The sequence below is a fragment of the Micropterus salmoides genome, unplaced genomic scaffold (genome assembly GCF_014851395.1).
Source record: "Micropterus salmoides isolate LMB-PRFRI ecotype aquatic unplaced genomic scaffold, ASM1485139v1 Ms_hic_scaffold_20, whole genome shotgun sequence".
Classification (NCBI taxonomy): Eukaryota; Metazoa; Chordata; class Actinopteri; order Centrarchiformes; family Centrarchidae; genus Micropterus; species Micropterus salmoides.
This window is the reverse complement of record NW_024041151.1, coordinates 3,686,609-3,699,378: the sequence shown is the minus strand read 5'-3', so window position 1 is coordinate 3,699,378 and position 12,770 is coordinate 3,686,609. Positions and strand designations below refer to the sequence as shown.

The 12,770-nt window shown below is 40.9% G+C and overlaps 1 protein-coding gene across 1 annotated transcript; it reads left to right on the top strand.

Moving 5' to 3' along the window:
* The first annotated feature begins 2,797 nt into the window (after nt 1-2,797).
* On the top strand, nt 2,798-11,444 carry LOC119914483 (RNA/RNP complex-1-interacting phosphatase-like). The gene is made up of 9 exons (XM_038733803.1): nt 2,798-3,139; nt 3,893-3,968; nt 4,070-4,201; nt 4,278-4,401; nt 5,419-5,479; nt 5,552-5,598; nt 5,683-5,758; nt 5,861-5,980; nt 8,685-11,444. The coding sequence occupies exons 1-9, from the start codon at nt 3,102-3,104 to the stop codon at nt 9,112-9,114; spliced, it is 1,104 nt and encodes a 367-aa protein (XP_038589731.1). The 5' UTR covers nt 2,798-3,101; the 3' UTR covers nt 9,115-11,444.
* The last annotated feature ends 1,326 nt before the right edge of the window (nt 11,445-12,770 follow it).

Below are 12,770 nucleotides of genomic sequence, written 5' to 3'. Positions count from 1 at the left end.
AGCACGTGGGTTTTGCTTCACCAATGGAGGCGACACACATTAAGTCGGGGTCCTACCTAGAAAAGTTTGGGATTAAACACCTTTTAGGCATCAATTTATGGTGGGAATATTTTTATTTCTTTAAAGAGAAACACAAAATTCAGCCAGCAGGTGACAATCCGAAGTAATTAAAACAGATGGAGTTTAGAGAATCATATTTAATTCAACAGATTTCCATAATTAGTAGTAAAATTTGCTAAATCTCATCCAGCTGGTAACAACATTTAGTCTGGCTTTGATCTGTTTGAAGGGTTTTATCGTTTTGTTTAAGTCCCTCCAGCATCTTAATAAATTGTTCATGTATGCATTGATTTTATGTCCTTGTTGTTGTGCATTATGTATCAGGTTTTAGTTTTATTGTTCTCTTATTTTAATTGTGTGAAGAACTTTCTCGACTCTATGTTTGCAGATTGCCAGAAGGCTGAATCTTAATCAGTTAGCCGCAGCTTTGTTCAATCAGAAGTCCAGTCTAGTGATTTGTATTTAACCTTCCCTGCCAAGAAAAGCAACGTCACTAATCAAGTCCCACCGGTTGCAGTGAAGAAAAACATCAGTAATTTTCCACTTCTGGTTTGTGAATCATTCGTCTTTCTGTTTTGTCTACTTTAATTTAATTTGCATCTTTAAACGCAGGAACTTTTGCATGCTCCATAATCAAACCTGTCAATCACACCTGTGAGTTTCTGATGTGCTCAAAATAAGTCATTAGAGACGCTGACTGAGTCCATGTCACGAAGGTTTGTTTTCTAGAGCACAGTTCAGATGTCTTCCATCAGAGGTGTGTCCATGTGTCATTTTAATGATGGGAAGTGTTTTTCTGGAGGGTTAGCTAATCTTTAACAGCTGTTTTCTCAAATCAACATGTTTCCTGTAAACCCAGTAATTTCCCTCGCCCAACAAAGCAGTTAGATCATCAGAATTTTACTGTTTCTGAGGTCTTATATCAAGAAATTAACTGAGGTTTTTAAAAAAATCTTTTATCATTCTCATTTTGTGTGGGATTTTTTTTTCTCTGAATATGTGGGGAATCTGAATAAATATATAAAATTAATATCTTTTGATAAACTGTTTTGTAAATGTCTGGCCATTTGGTATAGTATCACAATAACCCCCCCCAAAAAAATCCACCTGCTCTTATTAATGTGTTGGAAAGTGGATTTACATGATATGCAAATCTTTTTTAAACAGAAAAATTGTAATTAAATAAAAGCTTCTATTTCTGTTGAAGCTTGTAAAGTTTCATTGTGATTAGAGTACAGTTGAATTTGTCATCTCGCCTTTTAACCAGAACAAAGAAATATGATCTCACACACTGGCTCCCACTATATTTTAGAATCGACTTTAATTACTTTTAAAGCCCTGCTGTATCTCCTTTTAGTCCCATATGCACCAGCTCGTACCTTGAGATCCTCGGGCGGAGGTCTTTTGTTTGTTCCAGACTCTCGACTGAAAACCAAAGGGGACAAAGCGTTTGCTGTTATTATTAAATTACGTTTATTGGCATGAATGTAATAACAACATTGCCAAAGCATCATATATACACAACATAAGAACAATCAGCCCCATACATTTCATTAAACAATTAAAGCGTAAAGTAATCAAAGTGTATGTGTGTTTGTGTTTAAAAAAAAAGAAATATTAAAAGTTAAAATAAAATAAATAAATAAAACAGTAAGCGTGTGTGTGTTATAAAAAATATATTAAAAATAAAATAAATAAACAAAACAGTAAGCGTGTGTCGGTGTGTGTTAAAAAATACAAAAATATTATAAATAAGATAAATAAATAAAATAGTAAGCGTGTGTGTTTGTGTGTTTGTGTTAAAAAATAAAAATATATTAAAATAAAATAAATAAAGAAAACAGTAAGCGTGTGTCAGTGTGTGTTAAAAAATACAAAAATATTATAAATAAAATAAATAAATAAAATAGTAAGCATGTGTGTTTGTGTGTGTGTTTGTGTGTGTTAAAAAATAAAAATATATTAAAAATAAAATAAATAAACAAAACAGTAAGCGTGTGTCAGTGTGTGTTAAAAAATACAAAAATATTATAAATAAAATAAATAAATAAAATAGTAAGCGTGTGTGTTTGTGTGTGTGTTTGTGTGTGTTAAAAAATAAAAATATATTAAAAATAAAATAAATAAACAAAACAGTAAGCGTGTGTCAGTGTGTGTTAAAAAATACAAAAATATTATAAATAAATAAAATAGTAAGCGTGTGTGTGTATGTGTTAAAAAATATATATAAAAATTAAAATAAAATAAATAAATAAAACGGTAAGTGTGTGTGTTAAAAAATATACATAAAAAATAAAAATAAAATAAATAAATGAAACAGTAACGTATGTGTGTGTTTATATTAATAGACAAAAAAATAAAGAAATCAGTATCAAATGTAAAAACAAAACAATTACTAAAATATCAAACGATCAAAATAATAATAATTTGAAAATCTGTACAATTATTTGTCAGTCTGAGGTTCCACTGGTTGTCAGACATATTTTGCAGCAATTATTTCGCATTTTTTTAAACTTTATTTTAACTGTTGTCTTGTTTTCACCTTCTGTCTTATTATCTATTTTATACGCATTTTATTGTCTTTGCACTTGTGAAACACTTTGTAACATGTTTTTAGAAAATAAAGATTATTATTGTTGTTGTTGTTGTTGCGACATCTAGTGGATTTTTCTATCACGTGGCTAAACGAAGCGGGGGGGGGGATTCACGTGACGTCCACTGGTGTGGTTGCGTCATCCGCACGCGACTGCAGCCGGCTGTGCTCCGCAGACAGCCGGTGTGCAGCAGCAGCAACAGCAGCAGCAGACTGACTGTCTTCAGTCCTGATCAACATGGAAACCGGCGCTCAGATAGTTTGCTGAAAGATTCAGAGACTCTTTCTGTGCGTCCGGCCGGAGTTTACAGAGAAGCAGCCGATCACAGAAACACCAGTTTGAACCTAGAAGCATGCTAGCTGCGGGCTGAAGCTACACGTGGTAACTTTCAGCTCTTTTCAGGGTAGTTCTGGTAAAAACGGGCTACGGTAGAGGAACAAGTTGGAAATGTCTCGATACCAGAAGAAAAACGGGATACCGGACAGGTGAGCAACACAAAGCCACACCTCTCATCTGTAATGTTGAGCTAACTTTCATTTTGTAGAGCTAAGCACTAAACTCCTCTGTATCTCCAGGCTGATAGTTGGTCTGAAGTTTAATATTCAGACTGGGAAAATGTAGAGGAGGCATTAAACTGACTGTTTCACCCTTTTTAAAGTAGTTAAATAACCATTAAATGACGAGGATGTTATTTTCAGCATTTCATCCTGTTGCTGTTGTATTTTGTTGTCTGACCACATTGTTGAAAGGCCCCGGAAACTGGAGAGCTCAATCGATACTGATACCCTATCAAAATTTATTTAACATCGACACATAAACACTTGTGATGAAGATTTGTGTTTGGGACATTTTAATGTGTAAAAATAAACACAAATACCCCAGCACTGGATGTTGCTGATCCACCGTACCTACAGATCTGTCAGCTAAAACCAGTGATTGGCCTGTCTTGGTTTGCTCTTCCAGAAACCAAACAGCTCCTCTTTCACCTGAAGACGTAAAATCTTTTAAAAAGTCCTCACAGATAAAATGTTTAAAAAGGCGCCTCAAACAGCTGCTCGCTGTAGTTTCTATCAGACAAACAGCAGGAATTAGAGCATCTTTTGGGGACTATTTTCAGCGGCGGATGAATCCACGTGTGCTCTAGTGAGTATTTGTGAGTCAGAATAAACTACAGCGTGTTTACGGGGATGAAGGAACAAGTGAGGCTCACTGGTTGTTTTGTTTTTCCTTCCCTACAGGTGGCTGGACTACAAAGCTGTTGGGAAAAGACTTCACGGGACGCGTTTCATTGCCTTCAAAGTGCCGCTGAAACAGGTAACAGGAAGTTTAATTGTTTAAATCTTTCTTTTGCAGTCGTGTTTGTGAGTGAGCAGCGAGTTTACAGCTGCTGATGACCATCGGTGTGCTTTCTCTAGTCTTTGAACCGCCAGCTCCCGTGTTCTGATGTCTTTGGTCCCTGGGAGCTGCGGGACACTTTGAACAAAGAAAACTTAGACCTGGGTTTGATCGTTGACCTGACCTTCACCACGCGCTACTACAACCTACAGGTAAACACACACACACACACATTTTATTATATTACATCATATTTAAAGTGATATAAACTCTGTTTCCTGTGTGCAGGACTTACCGGAGTCGCTGCTGTTTGTGAAGATCTTCACAGCTGGTCATGAGGTTCCCAGCGACGATACGATCCTCCGCTTCAAACGTGTCGTACGCAAGTTTCTACGAGACAACGCAGATAACGGTGAGAAACGCTGCTGCTAGAACGAGGCCGTTATTCGGTTATTTAAAGGTGTTATTTCCACTCGCAGTGGGGAGGACACGCCCCCTCTCTCTCTCTCTAAGCCTAAGGGCAATTTATACTTCAGCATCAAATCTATCCTGGCTCCCCGAAAACTGTGACGCAGGCCGCAAGAACTGTGATTGGTCGTCTTTGTGGCATCACATTTTCTCCTACGCATTTCCAGCCATACCTCCAACGTGATCCGCTCAGTTTCAGTGGCCACCGTTTGTGGTAGCCTGCACCAACGAAGAAGAAGAAACTCAGCATCAGTGGAACCCCTCCGCCAACCTGGCGGTGTAACTGCAGAGCGACGGCTTAATGACGGCGTTTGCCTGGAGTCCCGTTAATGTGAAACACTCGCCTGCGTTCCCTTCGATCGCATCGTGAGCAAAAAGCTTAACGAGCAGAGTCTAGAAGGCTTTTTTGCCCTCAGTTTGGTCTTTCTGGCTACATGCAGTCTGCCTGTAGGAACCGGATACAGGGGCTGCTTTAAAGTACTTTACAGTTAATAATTCTCACAAAACGATGCATCAATCAAAAGATAAAGCAGCAGAGGAGAGAGCTCGCTGTGCTGATATAACAAAAACAACAGCTCTATTAAGGAAACATGTTTTTACAATAAGTAACTTTCTAGAGGAGCAACAGCTTTATCACATTTTACACCTTTTTTCAGCCGCTGTACCCCGAACACTTCATGTGTCTGGTAAATAGCACGAGACCACAAGCAGCTGAAGTCTTGTTTCAGGTCGACACACAGAAAAAAGGGATTAGTGTCGGTTATTTACAGGAACTATTTGCTGCAGGAGAGAGACATTTAGAGAAACTCCTGGTTTCTACTGAAGCTGGTTTCACACAGAACTCCTTTTTATATCTCCTTGAAGTGAGAGTACAACACTGTGTGTGACTGATGAACTAAATCAGCCACAGCATCTGACGCCGGATGCACCTGACACACATTAACTGCCTTTTCTTTTCCAGACAAGCTGATCGGAGTCCACTGTACCCACGGTCTGAATCGCACCGGCTATCTGATCTGCAGGTGTGTGCAGTTTGAACCCCACAGTGGTAGTTTGAACGTGGATAGTGTTTAACAGCTGTGTCTGACCCGCAGGTATCTGATCGATGTCGATGGGATGGATCCTAAAGAGGCTGTAGAGTGTGAGTACTGACGTTTTAGTCTCCTGTTTGAAGGTGCGTCGGGCTCGTTCCTGAATGAAAAGTTTAATGTCCTTTTGTTCTCAGTGTTTAACTCCTCGCGGGGCCATGCCATAGAAAGACAGAACTACCTAGAAGATCTACGGTGTGGACCGAAGAGGAGGTACTTCAGACATATTGCATACTAAAACACAACTGTCTGCTGTGGATTGATTGGACTGCGCAGGATGTTTATTGGTCTGCGCCTTGTGACCTTTTTAAACAGTAACGACGGGATGGAGGAGTCTGAGCAGGAGCCAATGAGAGGCCGCGCTACACATCGGCCGTTAGACTCTGACGGCAGAGACGAGAGACGACCACACTTTAATGACCCCTGGTACCACAGGTAGGGACAGCCAATCAGACGACAGCTTAAACAAAAATGTGACCGTCTTATTTGTATAGCACGTTTAAAAAGAACAGGAGCTCGAATTTCATTCTGCTGTGCTGGTGGGTAAAAAGCCTTTGAACCTCCACACAGTCGTAATTAATAAATAAAAAGATTAAAATAGTGAGAAGCCTTTAGGGGAGTCAGAGCCTGACTGACCCAAGACCTTCATGTTCCCCTCAGGATGAACTGTAGTAACTTTACTGATCCTCTGACTTTCCCGTCTAGCGCCATCATCAGGTCAGCATGTTAACAGGTGCGTTTGACTTCATGCGGCGTTGGCTTAATGTGATGCATGCTGGACTTAAAAGAAGGCATGCTGGCTAGAAATCCTGTCCGACTTTCGCCGGCGCTGCAAAACTTCACCATGTCACATGACACTGAAACCTCGCGGGAGCTTTTCTCCTGCTGCACGAAGTTAGAACAAGTATTTTTTATTTTTTTATTTTTAAATGCCGCGAGATCAGTCGTTGTTTTAAGCTCACGCAGGTAGAATGTGTCCGATTCGACGGCGCGGTTTTTAAACCCCGCCCCTGCTTCTCACGTTAGACTATCGCCTAATCACCTAATGTCCATCACTTATGACCAAACACCTGAAGAACTGATGACCCAGATGGCACAGTAAATATGTAGCTTAGCACAAAGACAGCCCTGCTCTATCTAAAGGGAACAGAAGCACCTACCTTTAAAACTCACTGATTAACCTGTTATATCTCGATTAAGTGCAAAAACGCGGATGTGACAGTTTCTTGGCAAGGGAGTCTGAATTCCTGGCAACCTCGTGGTGACAACAAGACTCCAGGAAGTCACTGATTTAAAATACAACCACAATAAATCAAAATCAAATCAACTTAATAGTAGACCCTCATGTCCATATTATCAATCTAACTCCTTCACATCGGGATGAATTAGTGAACTAGCGTGTTAGCATGCTAACAGAATTTAATGAGCAGTAAACCCGGGTTTCCAGCGGCTCCTTAAGAAGTCTTAAATTAAATAAAGGGAAATGAAGGTGTCTTAAATTTCCCCTAAGTTTGCTGCATGTACTAAATTTGCAGAAGGTGCGTTTAATGCTGGTGGGGAAGATCGTCGCTCACAGTGGCCCACCGTAAAACATTTGATTAACCTGTTTACCTCCGTGTCATCTCTGCCCGGAAAGTCCCGCCTGGCTTTGTTTCCCTGTTTTCCTTTCTGTTGTTTTAATAGTTTATATTGAGTTTAAGAACAGCATCGCACGAGTTCTTGTTCACAAACGGACACAATCAGTTCACCAAAAACACGTTCAATGATCGGTGCTGTTTGAGCTCGTCTATGTACAACACTGTACAGACATGTCATTTCACAATACTGCGACCGGTGCATATATCCGCCCAAGTAGCTGCTGTAATGTGTAAACAGCCTGTGTCATTTACCTGTGGTAAAAATACTGTAATACCGGCTCTGCTGCCAAATACAGCTTTGTTCATTATAAGAGCTTCCTCGCATCTGTCTTCTATCAACAAAATAGACACTTTTGGGTCTTAAATTATATGTGTTGACGTCGTAAAAGGTAAATTATATGTGTTGACGTCGTAAAAGGTCTTAAAAAGTTGTTAAAATGTTTCAAGAACCCTTTAAACACTTCATTTCAGTTCAGTTCTCAGTGTTTACCACAGGATTTTAAGAGACTAGACAGTAAACAAAGTTGTGCTCTAATAAACTATTTGATCATAAACCCATTGTAGAGCTATAAATGGTGATGAAATAGCATCAAAAGTCAACAAATTTATTTATTGTTTTTCTAAAAACCCTAATTCAAAAAAATTGAAAATAGAATTAGTAATTTCCCTAACATTTTATTTATTTTAATAGATTATGTAATATGTTTTATACTTTCTGTGAATATAATCCAGTTAATCTTATTTCCATCCTGTACAGACGCCTTATTTTGAAAACTGGACGTTGTCACATGTGTTTCCTCCTCGCGCTAAATTCATCCAGTCCGACCCAGTGTGATAAATAATGTTGTAACATGAAGACTTCACAGCTTCTCTTCAGGCAGGACTCTCTGCAGCACTTGTCTTTGTAAAGAGACAAACTGACAGGATAAAGTCTCTAACCTGCCTGTCAGCTCGCTCTGGGCCGTTTCAGTGGATTTACCATAAAGGCTTTAATACGTGTGCATTCCAGATTTAGGCGCGGCTAGCTTAATCACCTTCTCCCAGACGAGTGACGGAAACAGACCGTTAACGTTACCATAGTTACCACCAAGCGGTCGCCTCGAGTCGGAGACCAAAGTGTGTGAGTGTGCGAGCTCACAGCAGCGCCCACAAAACACAACGTTAGAGGTCTGAAATGTTATTATGAGATGTGTTAAAATATTTGCGGTTTATTTTAAAACTATGGCGGAACAAATTAGACTGTGGCGGGCCGCCGTGGTCTCGTTAATTAATGGGAAACACTGATTCTGCAGGTTATAAACCTTAGTGTGGGACACATCGACATGTTGACCTGATGATGGTGCTAGATGAATAAAGTTATTACAGTTCATCCTGAGGGGAACATGAAGGTCTACATTTCATCTCAACCCAACAGCTGCTGAGATGTTTCAGACTGGACCAAAGCGGTGGACCCACTCACTAAATTATTCTTACATCCTGTCGCTCTGTTTTCCCTCCCGCAGGTCTTTCCCTCCAAGAGAAGAAAACCCTCGCTCACATCGCCATCACCATCCACACGACGGCATTCTTCCCAGTCCGCCATTGTTGCCCCCACCTCCTTTCTACCCTCCCACGGGAGCCCCTTACTCCCCGCATCGATGGACGCCCCCTCATCCTGACAGTCAGTGGAGGAGACCCCACCGCTCAGAGGAGAGCAGGTCCAGACATCCTCCAGCAGAGCGGGACTGGAATCCATCTTCTCGCTGGCAGGAGGACAGAAGGAGAGCTGCTCCCCCTCGTCTTCCTCCTCCCCTCCCCCGCTACTCCCCACGCTGGACCAATGAGTCAAACGGCCTCCGAGACGGACCTGAGGATGAGTGGGCCGCTCCCAAAATGAGACATCAACACAGATATTCACACAGAAACAGAGCCGACACTTATGACAACTACTAGTCTGATCTGCGTTTGACAGAAACCAGGACACTGAAATACTCTCCAGCCACGGCGTGATGACGGCCGATCATAACACGCTTCTTTATGGGCCTGACGGAGTGAAATTATACATTAAATTCAGCTTTTTTTTTTTGAATCTGAAAACTGATTTGAGAAAATGAAAAGTCTCAGATGGTAACAAATCAGTAAAGATCAGCGTACAACAGATTCACGTAGCAGCTTCTCAGTTTAAGCCGGCGCCGACGTCGCTTTCACCGGTTAAAACAAACGCCGCCCGCAATAACTTTCGTTTCGTGAGTTTCTTGATGACGAGCTAAAATAAAAATTGGCTGTTGTCTGGTTTACATTCAGCCAGAGATCGTTAATGAGGTAAAAGGAGGTTCGCTCCGTAACGCACATCTGCAAGTGTTTCACAGAGTGAGACGTCTTCTCTCTCTAGCTGATCTCGCTTCAGTTTCTCACGTTAAACTTTAAATTAGCTTCGGTGTTTGGATCAAACAGCTCGTGAGGAAGTTATTTAGAGATCAGCTGTCGCATATTAATGTTAGTTCGACGGAACAAAAGTAAATTAAGTTTGTGTCTGAACTCGACCAAAGATCCTCTGTGAGAGAAGAAGCTCCACTCTGGACAACCGGAGTGTTTCTGTAGTTCCAATATCTCTCTCTCTCTCTCTCTCGCGCTCTCGCTCTCTCGCTCTCTCTCTCTCGCTGATCTGACATCCTCCACTTAATCTTTCATTCTTATCAGATCAGTAATTTAAGCTTATGGACGTAATATTTTTGAATCTGGACCTTCAGTATTTGGATCGAGTAGTTTGTGAAAAATAAAGCGTGTCAGATTTAGGATATTTAAATGTGTCAGACACATATTTAAGCATCATGTAGATAAATCTAGCGTCCAGCTGAAGCTAACGAGCCAAGAAGTACGGCAGACAGTTGAGACGTCAACGTGCCTTTTTCATCAAGTCAGTCGAATGTTGATCCCTCTGTGCTGAGGAGAAGAACTGTTGACACGTTTCCCTGCTTTATATTTCAAGTATACATTTTGTAGCATGATTTGATCGCCCTCCGTGCACACAGTTAGGGCTTCAACTAACGAATATTTTTACTGTTGATTAATCTGGATGTTATTTTCTCGATTAAGCGATTAGTTGCCTGATCTATAAAACATCTGAAAATGTTCATCACAGTTTCCCGGAACAAGAGATGAGGCGTTCAAATGTACCATTAAAAAAATGTTGGCGTGTAGAACCAGTGAAATTTAGACTTGTGTTTTGAAATTGACTTTTAATAATTGATCGATCGTTGTAACTGATCATTTTCTGCTGATTGACTAATCGTTTCAGCTCTACAGGCGGCCCATCAAGGGGTGAAACGATCGGTCGATTGACAGAAAAATAATCTGCAACTATTTTGATAATAATTTTAATACTTTTTTCAAACAAAAGACGGTGGAAAACTGTCACTCGTTCTTTGGCATATTAATCTATAATGAAAATAATCAGTTGTTGGAGCCCTAAACTCTACAAACTGGTGGCTACTCATTGACAAGGATATGATCCCTCACCGGCTTCCCACCCACAGTGTTAAAACTGGGATTTCACTACCAGGAGTTGAACTTGTGTGTGTGCGTCACCCTGCCGCTGGTGTCAGACTGTTTTAATGGACATGTTGTGTGTTTTTGTTTTCTACCATGTGGACTTTCGGTCAGGTGTGACCTGGTTTAACTGTGGCCCCGTAGAGCGAGATTAAAGTAAATGGAAACCGTCTCTGACGTCTCTGCTGATTTCATCACCATGTTGGAAATGAAAATACAAAAAGGATGTTGAGAAGACTTAGATCAGTAGTAGTCGGGGCTCACATGAACATCCAAACAGGTTCTGCTTGCTGTCATCTTTCCACCTGGTCACACTGGATTCCTTCGAGATGTAAGTGATGGGGGGACGAGATTCAGAGGCCGGTTGGTTCACATTTGTGGTTCAGACTTGAACGTCTCAGCAGCTGTTGGATGGATTGTGATGAAATCTGGTTCATCCACACAGGATTTACTGTGATAACATGTCAGTCCTCTGAATTTTCATCTAGCGCCATCATCAGGTCAACATGTTACAAAACACTTTGATTTATGACCAAATAACTGTAGAACTGATGACATTCCCATCAGCCTCAGCTGCACGCTGTCTTTACTGGAGACTGTCCTCACCAGAAAAACAACATGTGTCCGTGGTCGGCGTTGGGCGGCCTGCGGGCCAAAACTGACTTTGATGCCAGCAAAAATAAATAGTGGCTGGGGCTGAAATATGTAGATCTCAGTCATGACAGCAACAGTTACTCAAATAATCATGTCCTCTTTAGTGAAAGTGTGATGTTTTTTGCAGCAATGAGTTTAATTGAGAGCTTTTACTGAAAAAAATCTGAAGGACATTCATAAAAAGTCTGTGGCGTGCTTGACACACGTCTGAAATAGCTGTTACTTGGCGTGAGATTTGATTCCCCTGAAGGAGAAGCGTAAGAATTTCCTCTGCCTGGAGATGCTGAGGAAATGACGAGCTCCAGAGGTAGATGGATGTGGATCAGTTGCTGGGACGCACATGCTTTACTGTGAGCATGAGAAATATTTGCAGTATGTGGGGATCAAACACACAAGCCTCCTATCAAGAGTCGCACTAGTGCGCACTAATGACTAAGCTGGACAAGGGCGAGTTAAGTTGATCATGTGATCATGTTCTGTCCTGCCGTATAATGGCTTGAAAATAATTTGCCGAGTTATTTGCCGACCCCTCATGTAGGTCGTTTGTACAGCACGTTATTTTCACACATTAATTGTTGCTGGACCCAAGTAGCCGAAGTTATTTTCAACATTACTGACTTTTGTCACGTGACTCACTTTATTTACTTTCTTTAACCCAAACCGGCGTTTTCTAAAGCTAACCAAGTAGTTTTTGTCGCCTAAATTTAACCAAACTGCGACCCTTTCACATTGTTAACCACGCCTTGTCAAGTGACGTAGGACTTACGCAACGCAGTTAAGGTCCAGTAGCCTGAAGGGAAATGCTCTTATGTGTCGTTTTAGGAGGCATGAACAAACTAGTGCTAGCTTGGTGGTTTACTGCTAATTAGCTAATGTTAGCATGCTAACACACTAAACTAAGATGGTGAACCCGGTAAACATTCTCACAATTAGAAATAATTTACTGATCCCTGAGAGGAAGTTTTTTGTTACAGTTGTTACAGAGAAAGAGTAGAAATAATAATAGAAATATATAATAGTGCTGAATAAACCAGAATACTGCACATCTTCTCAGTTTGATTCTCTGCAGGAGTCGACGAAGACTTTGACGGCCACAGGCAGGAATGACTTCCTGTGGAGAGAGTTTCCCCTCTTTCTAACTTCCTCCTCAGGTCTTTCACACTGGCTAATGGCTGACTTGACCCCTGCACACTGGTTCCTGGCTCATTGGCTCCTGGTAGGTTCCTCACAATCTTCACCTTCCTTGTCTGTTCTTTCCTCACTTCCTCCCTCAACAACTGAAATGATGACGTGGCATTGTTAGGGTTATGTGGAGAGCGTATAGGCTAGTCATTGGAAAAAGAAATATTAAAATTTTGAGTACACATAATTCAGTTAATGTTAGGGCAATATGTGTCACTTGGTGC